Source organism: Schistocerca gregaria, chromosome 2 (genome assembly GCF_023897955.1).
Source record: "Schistocerca gregaria isolate iqSchGreg1 chromosome 2, iqSchGreg1.2, whole genome shotgun sequence".
In the NCBI taxonomy this organism is placed as follows: domain Eukaryota; kingdom Metazoa; phylum Arthropoda; class Insecta; order Orthoptera; family Acrididae; genus Schistocerca; species Schistocerca gregaria.
Genome location: NC_064921.1, coordinates 88386402 through 88407602, shown reverse-complemented (window position 1 = coordinate 88407602; position 21201 = coordinate 88386402). Strand labels below are relative to the sequence as shown.

Genomic DNA, 21201 nt, shown 5'->3' with positions numbered 1-21201 from the left:
CTGGCCTTCAGGAGCACACAGGGAGAAGATGAAAAAGAGGAACCTGAAACACTTAAGCGGAGAAAGGACAGGAGAAGGTGAACAAAGAAAGAAAGAAGGAGCAAAAAAACAGTGGTGAGACTGTTCCAATTTCAGCCATGGAAAATGCAGAACACATTCCGAAAACCACCCCAGATGTGTTCCCCAATGGAGGGGGAAAGGAACAGCAACAGGATAGACATGCAGCCCAGAGAAGGTGAATGAAGAAGGAAGAAACAGTGGTTCTGGTGACAGCCATGTAAAATGCAGAGCACATTATGAAAAACACCCCAGACATGCAGGCTAGAACCCGCCAAAAGAAGCGAGTTCCCTGGGGGAGGATTGGGACCAGGGAACCACCAAACTTGATTGACTGATACTCCCTGGCAGATTAAAACTGTGTGCCCGACCGAGACTCGAACTCGGGACCTTTGCCTTTCGCGGGCAAGTGCTCTACCATCTGAGCTACCGAAGCACGACTCACGCCCGGTACTCACAGCTTTACTTCTGCCAGTATCTCGTCTCCTACCTTCCAAACTTTACAGAAGCTCTCCTGCGAACCTTGCAGAACTAGCACTCCTGAAAGAAAGGATATAGTGGAGACATGGCTTAGCCACAGCCTGGGGGATGTTTCCAGAATGAGATTTTCACTCTGCAGTGGAGTGTGTGCTGATATGAAACTTCCTGGCAGATTAAAACTGTGTGCCCGACCGAGACTCGAACTCGGGACCTTTGCCTTTCGCGGGCAAGTGCTCTACCATCTGAGCTACCGAAGCCCACTAACTTCCCAGGATTTTCAATGTGTGTGTGTGTGTGTGTGTGTGTGTGTGTGTGTGTGTGTGTGTGTGGCGGGAGGGGGGGGCAACGCAAACGTGTGCTCTTAAAACATGAACCTGTGTATCCTCCTTCCCATTACAAGGAATAGTTAAACCACAAGGGCTCAAGATTGTGCCACAGTTTTCAGTTTTGCTACAAGTTGAACTAAATCCAGCAATCTTGTTACTATCATCCCTTCATTTATCTTCATTAATACCGAGTGCCTTGCCCAAAATATTACACTGTCTTCAGTTTTGGAAAGAAAGCCATTCCCGTAATACTTTGGGCACAACATCTTAGAGAGGAGTGCCATGCCTGTTCTATCACGAGCATGCCAGTCTTCATCAAGATTATGTGCCCATAATATTAGGCCTACAGGAATGGTATTCTTTCCAATGTTCAAGACAATGTAATATTACAGGCATGGTACTCAAAGTGTGAACTCTGAATATAAACTGAGACAGTATGAACAGTATGGAAAGTGAGAATCTGAGAAGGAAATTGGAAAACATTGGGAGTATTCACATGGAAATGCATCATTTGCAATTGCATTCAATAAAATAACCTAAATGGCCATAAATGCTTCCCTTCACTCCATCTTTTTTGGTTACTAGCAACATTATCTGACTTAAACAATAACAATCTCTTAAGGGGACATGCCCGTGAAAATGACCAAAAATTTGAAAAAAAAAAAAAATTCTTGGTCTATAGAACAGAGCATTCATGCCGATTTGAAAAATGTATAGTTTATGGGCATTATCATCTTCCGTTTGTACTAAAATTGAGATTGAACGGAATGTTGCACAGGGGCCACGCCCATCTGTCAGTTTGAAGTGTGTCAGAATACGTGATGCATTATTTTGTTCTTCCGTTTTTTCCATAGTTAGTTACGGATCGTTAACACAGATGTATTCTAGAAGGCACTGACTCCCAGAACCAAAGTACAGGCATGTCTAGAAGGCTATGGTACGAATGTAAACAAAGATCTGAGAATATATGATTTCAGAATTTCATGTGTGTGTGGTTTTTATTTATTATTCCAAACACAACCGAATAATACAAATCAGTTGCTTCAAAATTCACCCATGAAAACTGTGTCTACAGGCAGTTCTTCAAGACGTGAACTTTCGCTTTCTGAATGTAATAAGAACAAGCCTAGGAGTATTGTGAGCAGCAACATTGACAGAAATGTTATCGTGAACCTAAATATGCTGTCAAGACTTTTGAAGAGTGCTGTGAAATGTAAGTACTGCAACTGTGAAGATAGTATTGATGTTTCTGAGAACATTTCAGCAAGGAAGGGTCTTTCAAGTCAGTTAGTGAATGCCTGTAACTCGTGTAAGATGCACAGTGATACTATGACATCAGCAGTAACTTATAGTTGACATTACAGTGTAAATATTAGGCTTGCTTATGCAATGCAATGTATTGTATTGGAAGGGGAGCTGCCCAGACTTTTTGTGCGGTGATGGATTTGCCTCCACTTCTACTGAGGTTTGACAGATACAATTAATACAAAATGCTTTATGTGGTGTAAGCAAACATTCAATGAAAAGAGCAGCAAAAGAAACAGTAGCCTTGTCTGAGAATACAGGCAATGTAGCAAATAAAAAATCTACTTAGGAGATTTATGCATAGTCTCTCTCAGAATGCAAATGAAAGCTTCAGCAGCTGTAAACAGGAGAGAATACCCAAAACTGTATTTGTTAGTGTGACAGTGCTCAAGATTGGCATAATGGATGCAATAACAACATTCAATGAAGGTGCAAATTCAAAGATTGATGTTATGGAGAAACTGAACATCCAGACATGGAGGAATATGGCTGCAGCTCTAACTGCTATTGATAAGCAGGTAACCGTATCAGCGACAGCTGCAGAAGCTGCTACCAAGGAGTCAAGGATAAAGAAAAGAATGAAGAGAAAGAGTATGGAGGATATGGAAACAGGACGACAACTGGAATATGCACTGGCATGTTCTAAATGGGCATAGTGGTAACTTAATAAATCTGTAAATTTTTGTGATTTAACGACAACTTGAATTTTCATCATTCAGGTACACTTTTCTCCTAAATGACTGAAGTTAAACTCAAAAAATTGGTACAGATATTTAGAATGACCTCCGCAACCTCCCTTGCCTACTATTTCCTGAAAAATTTATGACATGATGATAATGTCAGTGATATTTGAGCTACATTTTAAAATATTTTTGTTGTAGTAAAATAAATTGTCTTTTTTTACAGATCAGCATCAGGGAGGGAAATTGGAGGCATAAAACACTTATGTGAATGTTGTCTGAATCTGACTTTTTCGACACTGTGCAGTCAGTGGTTCAAAAGAAAATGGTACCGCACTGAAATAGTGTTCAACTCTTTATAAATATTGTTGTCAGTACCAAAATATAATAAATATCTCGATGTTTTTGGGAATGCTTTGATTAATGACCCTAATTGTGTACAAATTTTGAGCTATCTCTCATTTATAGATCGGTTGCACTATGAGGGTGAAGATAATGCTAAAAATGCAGCCATTCATGGGGGTGTCTACTTAATTCTTCAGCTTCTCCCTGCATACTTCACGTCGAAAGAATTAACGAGTGAACTGCCGGATGCCACTGTCAGGTGGGCACAATGCAGAGGGGTCCCGAAAAATGCAGATACACTCTGATAGTATTTCGGAATGAAATGACATATCGTTGCAGTTCTGTTTGGTAGCTTAGTCCACTGTTTTCTCTACACACCTTGTGGACAATTTTCAGCAGATGACAGTGCAGCAATGAATGAAGTAAGATTGTGATTTGAGAGATGCAAGGCAGTACTGAAGTGGTAATGGAAGTACTGAAGTATGACGGAGGTACAATGGTAATGGCGTAATGTGTTCGGAACTCAGCCACCAACGCATCCAACAATTCATTGTATTTGAGGTAAATTTGAAGCTGACCATACTGTTTGGGATGTGTATACGGAAAAGTCACTATGTCCAGCTTCCAGTACTGCTGTATTGCAAGATTGTAATAGGTCGCCTAAAAATCTGTCATGCAGGGTACATGTGAAAATTGAATGAGGACAACCCAGATTGAAGGACAGAGTACTGTGAGTAGTTTGAAGGCATGCTTCACGAGAATGAACAGTTTCCAGGGATGGTTACCTGGTCTGATGAGGCACAATTCAAACTAAATGGTATTGTAAACTACCACAACTGCATGTATTGGGCTCCTAAGAATCCTGACATCCATGTGGACAAACATATGAACCTAACAGGTATTAATGTGTGGTGTGGTCTGTCACTGTGCATTTTGATTGGCTCATTCTTCTTTGAAGAACCATGACTGGTGGCTTATCTTCATATGCCGTGAACATTGCTTTTACCTGCCATCCAAGAGGTGTTTGGAAATGAAAGATTTTACCTACAATAAGATGGCATTCTGCCTCACTACCAAAGAGATGTCAGCCTACTTGGATGAAAATCTACATGGACAACGGATAAGTCGAAGAGAAACTGTCGAGTACCCACCACAGTTTCCAGACCTTACACCTCTTGATTTCTACCTATGAGGAACCTTGGAAAATGAACGAAGCTACAAGAAACCATCGAGTCGTTCTTTGCGGCTATCACAATGGCAACTCTAACAGCTGTAGTTTGGTGAACAGCTCAGCATTATCTTCATCGTTTGGCTGCTAATGGGTGTCAAAATAACCCCCCCCCCCCCTTTCACTCGTCTGTAGATCAAAGGTTATCTGTCCACATTTCTGCATGTTTCCACTCCAGAATTTTGATGATCATCATGTTTCAGTCTTTAAATTTGATAATTTTTTCACTGGCCACTTTGTCCCTGTGTGTTTTATTTCTTTTCCTATGTTTTTCTTTCCCATAATTAGAAAAAAGCTAGTGTCCTGATGGCTACTGCTTTAATCTCTTAGATGACCCACATGAAAATTAATTTACTTACCAAGTCTATCCATCATGAATACTAATTGAAACTAAGGTTCATAGGCGATGGTTGTAGAGAACTTCCATCACTGAGTCTTGGTCTTGGCCTGCTTCCACTTAGTGAACTTTCCTCCATCTACATTAATTCAGTATTTTGTTAGAAAAAAAACTACATACAAATAGTACTATTCAGTTTCAAATAAAACAGAATAAGTAATATGACAAAATCAGAACATACACTTATATCAGATTCTTCCTGATTTCTTTTCTGTGCTATTGTCCTTAACAAAGCCTTCCCTTCCTCTTTTGTCTGAAAATAAAAAGGAAATTACTGGGCAACCATATGAAAATAAAATCAATCAATCTCCACAAATAATAACAACAAAATAAAACGATGAAATTATATCCAGTACAGAATATGATCAAAAAAGTATTCCAAGAGAAAATACTCCTTACCAAAAAATGCTTTCTACTAAACGTATAAAAATTTATTTCTTAGTTTATAAATTATATGTAATTGATAAATGAATGGCCAAACAAAGCTCTCTACAAGTAATATAGTGCTATTGTTTACACCGGCAACTAATAGACAAAATATGAACATTTCTGTCAGCTTACTTCTTCATAGTCCAAACACTTCTGCGCAAATCGATAGGCATCATCCAATTTATTATGCTTTATATGAAAGTTTGCTAAATATTTGTATGCCTGAAACAATTCACTCTTGTCAGCAATTTGGCGATTATCAGTCTCTTTCACAAACTGTGTGTAAGCATTTGCAGCATGTTCACTTTCATTGAGCTTTTCAAATAACCTGAAACATACAACAGTAGTACCACCATTGTCAATGACAGAAGTATATTAACTTTTACTCTTTCAAAGCAGTAAACTGATCTGAACATACATTTCTACATTGGTGATTTTTTGGGCTTTCTGGCCATTATTCAGAAGTTAACAATTTCAATTTTACTGCAATATTTCTATAACTGCCCAGTCGCCTTCATCAACTGCTGTGAGGGAGGACCTTCACAAATGTTAACAATATGAAATACTGCAGAAAGAGTATGAGAATAGAAAGGGCATAGTTGCTGCAGGAATAGCACAGCAGTATGTTGTCAACAATACCTTATAGGCTGGTTAGAATTCATATGCTGAGGCCGGGGACATACTCACAGTGCCTGATGATGAAGACAATAGCAGTTAGTGAAGTATTATGCAAAAAATGAAATCATTAGCCTGTCAGGACATCTATAAATATGTCCATTTCTACACATGTTACTTAAGAGCTGGGTTTTCCCCCTCGAGATGTGTTCATATTTCTTTTTTCACTTTTCAGATGGCAAGTAAACAGTCAGGAATGACGAATATCACAAATCACTAAAAAGTAATCGTGATAATGCTGAAATCCTCTAATTACTACATAATATTCTCTTAAAATATGTATCATTACTTGGCCACTCTCAGAAGAGCTGTTCCTTCACTGTCTCCAACACTATGTGCTCTATAGTAGCATTTCACAGCGTCCTTGTGTTTCTCCAGTTTTTCGTAAGTTTCTCCGAGTGCAGTCAGCATACGGCTGTCATTTGGCCTGAGTTGTTGTGCCCGTTTGTAATAATAAATGCAGTAATATGCCATCTTCAGGATTTCGTATGTTTGACCAAGACCGTACCATGCTCGGTAATCTCTTCTGTTAACTTCTAAGAGCATAGAAAACAACAAAAGTGTATATAAAAAAAAGCAGTAACTTGCAAATGCTAAGGTTTAAACATACACACCATCATTTAACTCACAATTTTCTCAGCTCTCAAAATATTTAATACAAAAAACATATGAATATTCCTTTTCAGTCTACTGCACAATTAAATGACATGCTTGGAAAAACATATAAACAACCAGAAAAAACTCTTGACTTTTGAAACTTAAGCTTGTTCTTCAGGAGCATAAAATGGCAAAAGGAAGGAATAAAACAGGCACACATTATAAAAGTGAGTTAAGATGCAGTAATGTACAATATTTTTGAGTAATATTCAACCTGTCTGATGCAAGAACGATGCGCCAACATTATAAAATTGAGAATTAATTTACCTACTTAGAACCTGCCAATAATTTAGCAATGTATAAAAACTGTGTGTCCATATTGAGTTGTTTGGTAGTGGATGATTATAGGAACAATTTGTCAAAGAAATGTTAAGCATAATGTTTTCAGTTGTTCAGAAAACTAAGTTCATTTCATATCATATTTTAATTTTTAGGAAAACTTTATGGAAGTACACATTATCTAAGATGTTCCCTTAACTTCCACAGTATCAAATTTACTTTCTGAGGTAGCAAAACATTTTTACTCAATTAATTCAGTTACTTGAGGAGGAAACTTCACAAAACAACCAAACCCCAACACATGTTATTTGCTTCACTAAAATTATGAATATCACAGCTCTGACATACAACATTTTCTTAATTATCTAATATTATCATTCTACAGTATGTTCATGCTTTTTGTTACGAATGTCTTTCATCCAGCATCCCACTACCTATCTCCAACATACCAAGTAGTTGCAGTAAGACCTCATCATCATATTTCCCGCACCTAAAGTCTTGTTTTTATTTATTGGTGTTTTGTTTGTGCTATCTCTTTTCCACTTACAATCTTTTCCCATAGAAAAATGAAATAATCATCTTATGGGGGCAAGGATGTTTTGGGACAGGTACGGGAGAGGTTCCACAACCAACTCTTCTGGACAATGCTTGTGGGAACTATCTTCAGCTCATCCTACATTTCTGCAGCCTCACTCTACTCCCCATCCTCTACCACAACCTGTTGATAACAAGAGTTTTCTCATCTTGTTTCTCTTTTAAATCCCAGTTTGTAGCATACATATTTTCCCCTGGGGAAGAAATTCTGATTATGCACATTTAGCAAGATCAGTAACTTTTGGGTTGTAAAATGGTGTCAGATGATGTTCCCAGCTATGCAAACATGACAAGGCTTGAGTTGAGCATACCTGCTCTAAATTCTGACCCTTGCTTTCTCACAATGTGATTTTACGGTTTCTCAAAATTTCATTTTGATGAAGACACTCTTAGGTATCGAAACCTATTCCAATTGTACCTAACAGTTATTTGCAACCTGCTAGCTGTATAACTGCTATGTTTGAAAACTGTATACAGTTGCTAAGTAACAGACCTGTTTACAATTGTAAAATAATGAGTTCAGATTCTTACTGCAGCAAAATTTTGTTTACTATGAACAAATTTAACAGCAAAGAGATGTAAGTGGTGTGAGGCAGTTTAAATATAGCACATTGTCTGTACAGTCAATAGCCACAGACTGGCTGAGGATATTACTGCCTTAATGAAGACCTTCCCCCCTGCCCTTCTGGCCCGTGTCCTCCCCTAGAGTTTCAGTACTGCAACCCAGGCAGACACTGTTGTATGAACTCCTAAGCTGTTGTCTGCGCAAGTTATTAGAAGAACACAGGCCGCACATTTATTTGAACACCTTCAACTTTAAATACAAATGGACCAGATTATTTCATTGTTTTGAGAGTAGATTTACACTAGCAACCTAGTTAGGAGAGCAGTACTAAAAGAATAGCTGAATAGGTAAAAGTATGTGGAAACAGGAAATTCTAATAACTGAGAAAGTGAGAGAAGCTATGATCTGTGATGGCATGGTAAATTTGATATTATCACCTTTCTGAATCGGAGGCTATTGAATTAGGAAGTTACCGTAACAATGGGTTTGTTTGTAAAATAACTTTCTGCAGCCAGTCACCTGTATGTTTTATTTAATTTTCTTCTTGCTCAATGTATTTTGGGATGTGACTCCCATTTTCAAGTGCATTTTTTGTGTACTAAGGCAAAATTTCTGAGACATTTTCAATGTGTGAGCCGCTGAATTATTCTGACACTTTTGCCGTAAAATACACACATGCAATTTTGTAATTAATGATGGATTTTTGTACACAGTTAAATCGAATTGGGACAAAAAATTTTACTTATAGTTTTCTCATAGCTTACTTATGCAGAAGCTCACACATATTAAACATTTATAGCACATGTTGAAAACAGCAAAGGTACAACTGCAAACAGCCACAAAGCCATTTTTACAAGTTGTGAACAGAGATAACACAATAGACCATTAACAGAGTTTGTATCCTTTTGTGCAAAAAGTATTTTAATTTTTAATCTCAATCATTATTTATTTACATTTTACTTATAAAGGTACTTATTGCTATGAATGACTATTTTACTTGCCTATTTATTAAGGTTGCTATCAAAACATCTGAAGAAATTCAGTGACTTACTTTCCAGTTTCTCATTGTCTTCTTATTTGTTTGTGGAATGAATATCTACAGTTATATCTTCAGAAGAATCTTGTGACCTTTATTTAGTCAGTGAAGTACTATCGAATTTTGCTCTACATTTCCAATGGGTGATTTGTATATGTGTTTAGCTATTGCTTATTATCTTTGTCTGCTCTATATGTAGACTCTAATGTGCTATGTATACCTGGTGTGGAAATCTCCACCTGTATGCCCTGGGTCGAGCATGGAGCATTCCTGGCATGTTATTTTGAATATCCCAGAATTCAAATATTGGTCATGATTACACTTTCTATTACGTATTAGTTTCCATTGTTAGTTACATCTTTGCCTTGTATTTTTAAGATATTTGCAATCCTTTGTGAGATATTGTCAATGTGCAGGATGCTATACATACATTTGCTTTTATATTTTTCATCTGTAAAGTGGTATGAACCTGGATCTTTTACTTTGCTCAGTGCTGAGTCACAATGGAAGCTGCATACTCTCTGGAAATTGCAATCTGTTTCACTGTGTATTTCCTGTTGCATGTTTTCTTGGTTTATTTGGACCCTTTGTATCACTGATCTATTTGGTCACTTTGGGGGAGGGGAAAAGCATTGGTTCCATCAGAATAGGGAAGGAAATTGGCCATGTCCTTTCACAGGAACCATCCTGGCATTTGCCTGGAGTGATTTAAGGAAATCACGGAAAACCTAAATCAGGATGGCCGGATGCAGGTTTGAACCATTGTCCTCTTGAATGTGAGCCTAGTGTGCCAACCACTGCACCACCTCGCTTGGTAATGCTACCATGTACACATGATCCTATAACTGTTGCCATTAAATGTAAAGTAGTTTTAAGTCAGCTGGAAAGGTTCCATGAATTCAACAAGCTCCATATATTGGTTTGGTTTGGTTTGTGGGGGTTAAAGGGACCAGACTGCTACGGTCATCAGTCCCTTTATCCAAATACTAAAAACACCCACAGAGAATAAAAACGATCAACAGACGATAAGACAGACGACACAGAACAAGAGAAACGTAGACAAAGACCAGACAAGACGAACTAAAATCACACAGAGTGTGACGGTGGTTGGCCGACCATACAAACAAAGAGGGAAAAGCCAACCATCGAGAAAGACATGAAAAAAAAAAAAAAAAAAATAATAATCAGACAAATCGTAGGCCATAGGCCAGAATCAACACAAAAACTCACACACTTACATTAAGCGATAAAATCCCCCTGCCCGAATAAAACGCAGAACTATGTCCGCTATGGAAGAGTCGTCAGATAAAAGTGCAGAGAGCATATCAGGCAGCGCAAAAGTCTGCCTGAGCACAGTTAAAAGGGCGCACTCCAACAGAATATGGACCACCGTCAAGGACGCCCCACATCGACAAAGAGGGGGATCCTCACGACACAGTAAATAACTGCGTGAGTCGGGTGCGGCCAATGCGGAGCCGGCAAAGGACAACTGATTCCCTGCGGTTGGCTCGCATGGATGACCGCCACACAGTAGTCGTCTCCTTGATACGGCGGAGTTTGTTTGGCACGGGCAGGTTGCGCCAACCAGTGTCCCATAAATCAAAAACTTTGCGGCATAATAGTGCCCGCAAATCAGTCGCCGGGAGGCCAATCTCCAGAGATGGTCCACTAGTGGCCTCTTTCGCCAGGCAGTCAACAGTTTTATTTCTGGGTATCCCAACATGGCCCGGGGTCCAAACAAAGACCACAGATCTGCCGCAACGGGCAAGAGTATGCAGGGACTCCTGGATAGCCATCACCAGACGAGAATGAGGGAAACACTGGCCGAGAGCTCGTAAACCGCTCAGAGAATCTCTACAGATAACGAAGGACTCACCTGAGCAGGAGTGGATATACTATAGGGCACGAAAGATGGTGACCAGCTCAGCAGTTTAAACACTGCAGCCAGCCGGTAACGAACGTTGTTCAGAATGGACCCCTAGAGTTAGTGCATAACTGACACGACCAGCAACCATTGAACCGTCGATATAGACAACACCAGAGCCCTGATACGTGTCCAGGATGGAATAAAAGCGCCGTCGGAAGGCCACCGGAGGGACTGAGTCCTTCGGGCTCTGTGCCAAGTCAAGCCGAAGGCAAGGGCGAGGCACACACCATGGGGGTGTACGCAGAGGGGCCCGGAAAGGAGGTGGTACAGGGAAACACCCAAACCTGTAGAGAAGCTGTTTGACGCGTACGGCGATCGGACAACCCGACCGGGGCCGACGTTCTGGCAGACTGACTACTGACTGCGGGAACAGGACACGATAATTTGGATGCCCGGGCAAGCTAAAAACATGGGCAGAATAAGCAGCCAGTAATTGTTGGCGTCGTAATCGCAGTGGAGGGACACCTGCCTCCACAAGTATGTTGTCGACAGGGCTGGTCCGGAAGGCACCAGTGGCAAGGCATATTCCGCTTTGGAGGATTGGGTCCAGCAGCCGCAACGCAGATGGGGATGCTGAGCCATAAGCCAGACTCCCATAGTCCAGACGGGACTGGATTAACGCCTGGTAAAGCCGTAGGAGAGTAGATCGGTCGGCGCCCCACCTGGTGTGACTCAGGCATCGCAGAGCATTTAGATGCCGCCAACACGCCTGTTTAAGCTGCCGAATATGAGGCAGCCAAGTCAACCGGGCATCAAAAACCACCCCCAAAAACCTATGTGACTCCACCACTGTAAGAAGCTCACCGTCAAGATAAAGCCACGGCTCCGGGTGAACAGTGCGTCGCCGGCAGAAATGCATAATGCAGGTCTTGGCTGCCAAAAACTGAAAACCATGCGCTACAGCCCAAGACTGCGCCTTGCGGATTGCGCCCTGTAGCTGACGTTCAGCAGCTGCAATGCCAATAGAGCTGTAGTAAAGGATAAAGTCGTCAGCATACAGGGAAGCGGAGACAGAATTTCCCACGGCCGCAGCGAGCCCGTTAATGGCTATTAAAAACAGACACACTTAGAACAGAACACTGTGGCACACCGTTCTCCTGGACTTAGGAGGAACTATATGAGGCCGCGACGTGCATGCGGAAGGTACGATATGACAGAAAATTGCGGATATAGATCGGCAGAGGGCCCCGAAGGCCCCATCCATGAAGTGTAGAAAGGATGGGATGACGCCATGTCGTATCATATGCCTTCCGCATGTCGAAAAAGACAGCGACCCGATGCTGACGGCGGGCAAAGGCAGTATGGATGGCCGACTCCAGGCTCACCAGATTGTCAGCGGCGGAGCGGCCTTTACGGAACCCACCCTGAGCCGGAGCCAGAACGCCCCGAGACTCCAGTACCCAATTCAAGCGCCGGCTCACCATCCGTTCAAGCAACTTGCAAAGAACGTTGGTGAGGCTAGTGGGACGGTAGCTGTCCACCTCCAAAGGGTTCTTCCCCGGTTTCAGAAAGGGGACAACAAGACTTACCCGCCATTGCGACAGAAACTCACCCTCGACCCAAATGCGGTTGTAAAGATCGAGGAGGCGTCGCTGGCAGTCCACTGACGGGTGTTTCAGCATCTGAGAGTGGATGCTATCTGGGCCAGGAGCGGTATCAGGACAAGCGGCGAGGGCACTGTGGAATTCCCACTCACTGAATGGAACATTGTACAATTCAGGATGGTGAGTGCGAAAAGAAAGACTCCGACATTCTATCCGCTCCTTAATGGAGCAGAAGCCCAAGGGGTAGTTGGCAGAAGCAGAATTCAGAGCAAAGTGCTCTGCCAAGCGGTTTGCAATGACGTCGAGTCAGTACAAACTGCTCCATTCAGTGAGAGCGCAGGGACGCTGACAGGGGTCCGATAGCCATAGAGGCGGCGAATCTTGCCCGAGACCTGCGATGGAGTGACATGGATGCCAATGGTGGACACATACCGCTCCCAGTACTCCTGCTTGCGTTGGCGGATAATGCGGCAGGCTCGCGCACGCAGCCGTTTGAAGGCGATAAGGTGTTCGATTGAGGGATGTCGCTTGTAACGCTGGAGCCCCCGCCGGCGAGCTTTAATCGCTTCAGCGATCTCAGGCGACCACCAAGCCACAGTCCACCGTCAAGGGGACCCAGAAGAACGGGGAATGGCAGATTCGGTGGCAATAACGATGCTGGTGGTGACCGATTGAACCACTGCATCAATGTCATCGTTAGAGAGAGGCTCAATAGCGGCAGTGGAGGAGAACAAGTCCCAGTCAGCCTTATTCAGACCCCATCTGCTAGGGCACCCAGAAGACTGACACTGTAGTAGTGACAGAAAGATCGGAAAGTGGTCACTACCACAAAGTTCGTCATGCACTCTCCATTGGACAGACGGGAAGAAGCTGCAGATCGAAAGGTCAATGGCGGAGTATGTGCCATGCGCCACACTGAAGTGTGTGAAGGCACCATCATTTAAAATCGAGAGATCGAGCTGTGCCAATAAATGCTCAACGATGGCACCTCGACCTGTTGCCACCGACCCACCCCACAGATGGTTATGGGCGTTAAAGTCGCCCAGTAACAAGAAAGGTGGCGGCAATTGGGCTATCAGAGTAGCCAGGACATGCTGCGCGACATTACCATCCGGTGAAAGGTAAAGACTGCAGATGGTAACAGCCTGTGGCGTCCACACCCGAACAGCGACAGCCTCTAAAGGTGTTTGGAGAGGGACAGACTCGCTGTGAAGAGAGTTCAGGACATATATGCAGACGCCACCAGACACCCTTTCATAAGCTGCTCGGTTCTTATAATAACCACGGTAGCCACGGAGGGCGGGGGTTCGCGTTGCCGGAAACCAAGTTTCCTGCAGAGCAATGCAGAGGAAAGGGTGAAGGCTGATAAGTTGGCGGAGCTCAGCTAGATGGTGGAAGAAACCACTGCAGTTCCACTGGAGGATGGTGTTGTCCATGGCTGAGAAAGGCGTGATGGGACTGGGAAGGGAGATTACGCCGCTGGGTCACCTGCTGCCTCCGATTTAGCACCTGTGATAGTGCTTTCCATGGAGTCTGATGGACCGGCGAGATCGAGGTCCTCAGCGGACGCCAGAATCTCCACCACATCCTCAGACGCAGAGCTGGAAGGTTGCGGTGGGATGGCTGCCACCGCGAGTTCCTTGGGCTGAGAGCTCTCCTTGGGTTTCTCATGCCGTTCCTTGGGTCACACCGGCTGGGACGGCTTCACCGATTCAGTCTCCGGGACGGAGGAAGATCGTGAAGCCCTACGACCAGCTGATTGCGAGCACTTACGCCACTGTCGGTCGTCAGCCTTCTTGCTGGCGGAAACCTGGGAAGGGAGGAACCCAAGGGACCCCTTGCGAGCATGAGAAGCCAAAGAAGTTGGACACTTCTCCAGCTTAGAAGTGGGGACGGACGTCCCCGATTGGTGGGTTGGTGTTGCTCCTGAGGTAGGTGGCGCAGGAGCAACCCGGTGGGTAGAGGCCCCCACTGGCGAGGGGGCAGGAGGAGTTTTACTACTCGTTGATCCGGCCACAATTGGAGAAACAGACGGGGCTAGCACAGGTGTTGTAGCAGCAGCGTAGGAAGATATCATTCTCACAGGATGGAGTCAGTCGTATTTTCTTTTGGCCTCAGTATAGGTTAGTCGATCCAGGGTCTTGTATTCCATGATTTTACGCTCTTTCTGGAAAACTCAGCAGTCTGGAGAGCAAGGTGAATGGTGCTCCCCGCAGTTGACACAGATGGGAGGCGGGGCACATGGAGTATTGGGATGTGATGGGCGTCCGCAATCTTGACATGTGAGGCTGGAAGTGCAGCGAGAAGACATATGGCCGAACTTCCAGCACTTAAAGCACCGCATCGGGGGAGGGATATAGGGCTTAACGTCACATCGGTAGACCATCACCTTGACTTTTTCCGGTAATGTATGTCCTTTGAAGGCCAAGATGAAGGCACCGGTAGCAATCTGATTTTCCTTCGGACCCCAATGAATGCGCCGGACGAAATGTACACCTCAGCGCTCTAAATTGGCGCGCAGCTCTTCATCAGACTGCAAAAGAAGATCCCTATGGTAAATAACTCCCTGGACCATATTTAAACTCTTATGGGGTGTGATCGTAACGGCAACATCCCCCAACTTGTCACAAGCGAGTAACAGTCGTGACTGGGCAGAGGATGCCGTTTGTATCAGGACTGACCCAGAGCGCATTTTTGACAAGCCCTCCACCTCTCCGAACTTGTCCTCTAAATGCTCGACGAAGAACTGAGGCTTTGTGGAGAGAAAAGACTCCCCATCAGCCCTCGTACAAACTAAGAAGCGGGGCGAATAACTGCTACTGCCATCTGAGACTTACATTCCTCCCACGGTGTGGCCAGGGATGGGAACGTTTTCGGATCGTACTTCTGAACGTTAAACTGAGCCCGAGAACGCTTAGAGACTGCTGGCGGCTGGCCACCAGCGAGAGACGATGTACCACGCTTCATTGCGGGTCATCCGCCCTGATGCCACCTACTCCAACCAAGGGCCCTCCCCATGGGCACCACCCAGCCACGGCAAGAGCCACCTGGCAGGATGGCTGTTGCCGGGAGTCCCGATACCCGAGGAGGATAGGCATCTACTCCTTGGCATACATGGGGAGTTACCGGCGCAGGCATCAGTAGAGCGATCCCTGTGTTGTTAGCGGGCTACAACCAACAGGGTACATGGCGGCCCCACCACAAACAGACTGGCTACCGTGTTGGATGTTAGGTAACATGTGGTCCATGGTCGCCGTCGGTGCAGAAAGAGGCACTGCACAGTGCAAGGTGTAATCTGCACGCAGAAACAGAGTCATGCCCAAGAGACCCAAGAGATGGAGAGCAGACAGGACTGCCGTTCAACGGTGTATAAGCTGGCGAAAGGTCTGATCGCAAGATGGACACAATGCACCAAGTAAGGCGCCCTTCCCCAATCGGCTCGCTCTTCGGAAAATTTTGAGAGATGGAGGTCAAACCCAACAGGGGACCATCATACAAGGCCGAAAAGTTTGAGACTCCTTTTAGTCGCCTCTTACAACAGGCAGGAATACCGCAGGCCTATTCTAACCCCCGAACCCACAGGGGGGAGCTCCATATATTAACATTGTTATGTTTCATTAGGCTCTTCAGGATCACTGCTACAGTTTCTTGTATAGCTATGTTTGAGCAAAGGCTGGCAATGTCTGGTGATAAAAAATGAGCATCCTGATGGAGTTCTGTGGATTTTAGTTCATCAGCTATGCAGTTTTTTTACGGATTATGTTGTTCCATATGTATAATTTTTCATCAGTATTTTATTAGTTTCTGTGAAAGTTTGTACACTGGGCTATTTATGAAGTAAATTACTGCTCTTATTGGATTTCCTTCTTTGTGAATTTTTAGCTGCACTCTTAAACATGGTGTTTTTAGGTTCACTCAAGAGAAGATGTGCATTCTTTAAATGCTCCTTAATTTTACTTTGGAATTGTTTTATTCAGTCTTTTTTATGGGATGAATATTACTAGCTTCAAGGAATTCATGTGTTTTGTTTACGCACACCTTTTCTTTCATTGTAACTAGTGTACTCCTTTTTTGTGCCTTTGTATACTCCAATTATAATTACTTTATGACTGACACTTCAAGGAGTCAAGTGCTACGGGGCAGCCAAAATTAAATCTTAGCTGTTTCTCAAGCGCCATGTGCTTGCTGTGTTGCATGTTTTGTACGTTACGTGCAGTGTCTTGTGAAACATTGCTTGTTGCATGCCAGCAACACTGCTCATAGACCCACACTCTTAATAGTTCTCAATCATATGATTGCTGTAACTACCAGTTTTGTATGTGTGCTGCTTCATAGTTCGCACATGAAGTTTGTGCTTGATTTGGATATTAGAGGCCAACCGGCCTGCTAATATGACAGTAGGTGTGTGCACAGCCTGCTAACTGTGCCCCTGTTGGAACTGAATATATGAGCGCATGGCTCTGCTGGATACTTGTGTACTGCTAATTGTATTGTATCTTGCTCTTCCTTGTATCTGTACTGTTTGAGCAATAAATTACAGCATCCATGGATTAGAAAACATTTTGGCAATGTACAATATTTGCCTCCACATGTTCCACTTCAGACCTTTTAGTTAAATTTCTGTAGAAGCAGTGCTTCCATCTATTCGTGAGATACAGCTGGTGCTGGCAATTGTTATTTCCAGTTGAACGACTACACTGTCATGGCATGCTACCCTGCCAACAACATATATGCTGCCTTTCGCTGTGTACGATGATGTAACAAAAGACTGTGATGCTTATGAAAAATGCCTGCAGCAACATTTCCAGGCATTTGAGGTAACAAACGTAAACTATGTTGTGGATTTCACCCTGCATTTATCAGTTGTGTCAGCTTGCCCTCTTATAAAAACCTCCAAGTCTTTCTTTCGATTAGATGTGCGAGTTACATTTTACCTACCACTGTAAACATAGATTACTAATGTTCATGCAGTGTTTTTCCACTGCCAAAAGCAGCCAAAACAATCAAACTGGGAATGGGCAGCGGGATTACATAAACTTACCTGCCATCATAATTTTGTGACAAATGTTCATAAGGAATCGAGTACCGGTCAACTGCTTTGTGACGCCATCATATTTTTCGCTCCTGATAAGGGAGTTTTAGGACAAGCTCTACAGTGAGAGAGTCCTATGCTTACAGAAGTATTGAACATAGGTCAGTCATCTGTAGTTTCATGGGCTGCAGATAATCAGATAGAAGCTTGGTTCGAAGTTTCAGAAATCAGTTCCTCTCACCCCTCTCAGCTTTCATTCAGTTCACAAGGGAATGAAGACACTATTGCAGCAGTCCATCAGAGATCTCAGTGTTGTAAAGGTAACTGGTATTGACGACAACAACGGTCTGCGTCACAACACCAACAGCCCTGTGCTCCACTGCTTTCATGCCCATACTACACCATTCAATATGAACAGGCTGCATGTCCCAAGTGCTCGGCAATGTGTCATAGGTGCCATAAGAAAGGACATATTGCTTTTGTATGCAACTCCTTTCCAAACCTGAGTGAGGACGAAACAAACATGAATGTGAACAGTGTGTCAGCAGTGGCAGTGTCTCAAAGCAAGTTATACACTAAAATGTGCATGTTTAACAAAGCATTGAGAATGCAGGTAGATATGGGAGGAGCAGTAATGTTGGTGAATTCTCAGACTCAAGTGGATTTGGGTTCTGTCCTCCTGACTACAGTGTCGCGGAGACTGGCGAGTTAAATAAACAACAGATTTCCATTCTTTGACAGTATTTCCTGCACCTGTGACTTGCAAGGCTGTGGTTCAGTGATTAACATTTCTAGTTGTGGACAATACTTACACTGAAAATCAGTTTGGTTTGGATGCTTTTAAACTGTTTGGATTGTCCATTGATGATGAAGTGCATTTGATTTCTGATCAAGTTGCATATCAACAGTTAGATGCTATCTGTTTTCTCCAGGGCTGGGTTGTGCAACAGAATTTTGGGCTCATATTACAATGAAACAGTCTGTCCGGCCTCTTTTTTCCTAGCCTGCCCAGTACCTGTAACCTTATGGGATCATCATTAAGTTGTCTTCAAGAAGTTATTTGACCTATTTCTTCCACTTCATGGTCCGCACCACTGGCGACAGTCAAAAAACATACTAATTTTTAAAATCTATTAATACTTGGTTAATCATTGATACATACCCTTTGCCACACCTGCATGAGCTGCTTGCGAAATTATGAAGAAGTCTTTATTTTTCAATGATTGACAGGACCGAGAGATATTTACACATGCTGTTCGACAAGGAATCTAAATGCCTTCTAGTTATCAATGCCCCATTTGGGTTTTATCAATACCAGTGTTTGCCTTTTGGTGTGGCAAACTCACCAGCTAATTTTCAACGCTTTTTAGAGCAATTTATTGCTTAAGTTCCACGCTGCACCAACTATTTTGATGATATAGTAGTGCATGGTGCCTCTACAGAGGAACATTTGCACAACCTTCATGCTGTATTACCTATTTTACAGTCTGCAGGGTTCAAGTGCAATTTGGACAAGACACAGTTTTTTCAACCATCCATTATTTATTTGAGTTCTGAAATATCGCTTGCTGGTATTAAACCATGTGCCAGCACCTTGTGTTAATGATGAACAAGTCTCAGTCTGGCCTTGCCGCCATCCTCTCTCATAAGTCTGTAGACAGGTCTGAACGCCCATCTGCATATGGATGATTTAGCTCTCTCAATTCTTCATATGGAAGGTAGGTTGGCTGGTTTAAAAGAGAGAGGGGTGGGAGGGGGGGGGGGGGTAGGAACCAAACTGCTAGATCATCGGTCCCTCGTTCTGATTAAAATAATTCCACAAGAGAGGGAGTAAAATAATCAAGACATACAAAAATAGCTGGAAGAATGGAGATAACCACAAGAATGACAGAAGGTTAACAAACACTAAAATGGACAAAACTGGACAAGAAAACTACAGAGAGATGAAAGAAACATGTGGAAGAGATCAAAACAAGAGAGCAGATTACCATGGCTGGCTGACCATGAGAATGAAAAGGAGAAGCCAGTCACTCTGCACCCTAAAAGCACTAGGGTGGAGGACAAAGAGGGACAAAGGACATACACTAAAACTTAGATCACATGAAAAAATGCACCCTCACGAATAAAATGTAAAACTAAAGCTGCTGTTGAGGCATTGTCGCCCAACACCTAAGGCAGGGTGCTGAGAAAGTTAAAAGTCTGCGGCAGAGCGGCTAAAAGTGGACAATCCAGCAAAAGGTGGACGACCCTCATTTGTGAACCACAGGAACACCGAGGTTGCTCCTCACGACAGAGGAGGTAACCATGTGTTAGCCATGTATGGACCATGCGAAGCCAGCAGAGGACATCTGATTCCCTGTGAGAGGACTGCATGGAACACTTCCACACATTCGTAGTCTCCTTAATGACACACAGTTTGTTGTGCGTACTGTTATGCTATTCTGTCTCTCAAAGCCGAAAAATCCTGCTGTGTAAGACTGAACGCAGGTCAGTTTCGGAGATGCCCATCTCCAGAGGCGGTTTCCATATAGCCTCTTTGGCCTGCCTGTCAGCAAATTCATTACTTGGAATTCCGACATGTCCTGGGATCCAAACAAACACCAATGAATGAAGTGGACATTCCCGGGCATAGATGGACTCCTGAATGGACGCTACCAAAGGATGGCGAGGGTAGCACTGGTCGATAGCTTGTAAGATGCTCAAGGTGTCAGTACACAGGAGAAATGACTCAACAGGGCATGAGCGGATGTGCTCAAGAGCAAGAGATATGGCCACCAGCTCTGCAGTGAAAACACTACAGCCATTTGGCAAGGAGTGCTGTTCAATATGTCCTCCATGAACATACACAAGCCCAGGTGACCAGCACCTATCGAGCTGACAGTGTACACCACTTCATGGACCCGGTAGATGTCAAGAATTGAGAGGAAGTGAGAGAGCCGCAGGGTTAATGGAGTCCTTAGGGACATGTGAAAGGTCCAGTAGGATCTGCAGCCTAGTTGTACACCATGGAAGTGTACATGAATGGACCTCAAGGAGAGATGTTTTATCATCTGACTGTTTCTCCGATCTGGCGCAGGAGCTGTGTCGGGGCAATGTGCAAGAGCGCTGAGGAGCTTCTACTTTGTAAATGGGGCGTTATAGGGTTCACTGTAGCATGTAGTGAACAAGAGGACTTTCCTTTCCATCCAATGTTTGAGGATGCAAAAGGCTGGGGGGGTAGTTCTCCAATGTAGAGGCTCTAGCATAGCGCTCAGCGGTGTTCGGCAATCGCATTTGCGTCAGTAGATAACATTCCACTGATGTTAATGCCAGGGTGACCTGTTGGGGACTGGTACCCAAAAAGATGTCTGATCTTCATCCAGACTTGGGAAGGTGATGTATGGCACACAATGGTCGACACGTACCTCTCCCAAAACTCCTGTTTCCGTCGTTTTATAAGCTGGCTAACACGGCCAGGGAGCCACTTAAAGGTTATTAGGTGCTCTAGAGAAGGGTGCCACTTATGTCGCTGTAGGGCTTGCCAATGCTCCTTAATTGCCGCAGCGATTTCCGGCGACCACCAAGGGACTGTCTTTCACCGGGGGCACCCTAAAGAACAAGGGATCATGTTTTCTGCTGCAGAAACAATCATTGTAGTAACCTGTT

The 21201-nt window shown here is 43.7% G+C and overlaps 1 protein-coding gene across 3 annotated transcripts in view; it reads right to left on the bottom strand.

Annotated features, from left to right (window-relative positions):
- LOC126336385 (cell division cycle protein 23 homolog) overlaps positions 1 to 21201 on the bottom strand; it is a 121404-nt gene that overhangs the window by 11501 nt on the left and 88702 nt on the right. For all 3 annotated transcript variants that reach the window (XM_050000006.1, XM_050000007.1, XM_050000008.1), the window contains 4 exons: positions 6212 to 6458; positions 5380 to 5575; positions 5000 to 5071; positions 4781 to 4897 (listed from right to left, as the gene is read on the bottom strand). In XM_050000006.1, coding sequence (XP_049855963.1) covers positions 4802 to 4897; positions 5000 to 5071; positions 5380 to 5575; positions 6212 to 6458 — 611 coding nt within the window. In that variant the 3' untranslated portion in view covers positions 4781 to 4801. The remainder of the gene's footprint in view (positions 1 to 4780; positions 4898 to 4999; positions 5072 to 5379; positions 5576 to 6211; positions 6459 to 21201) is intronic.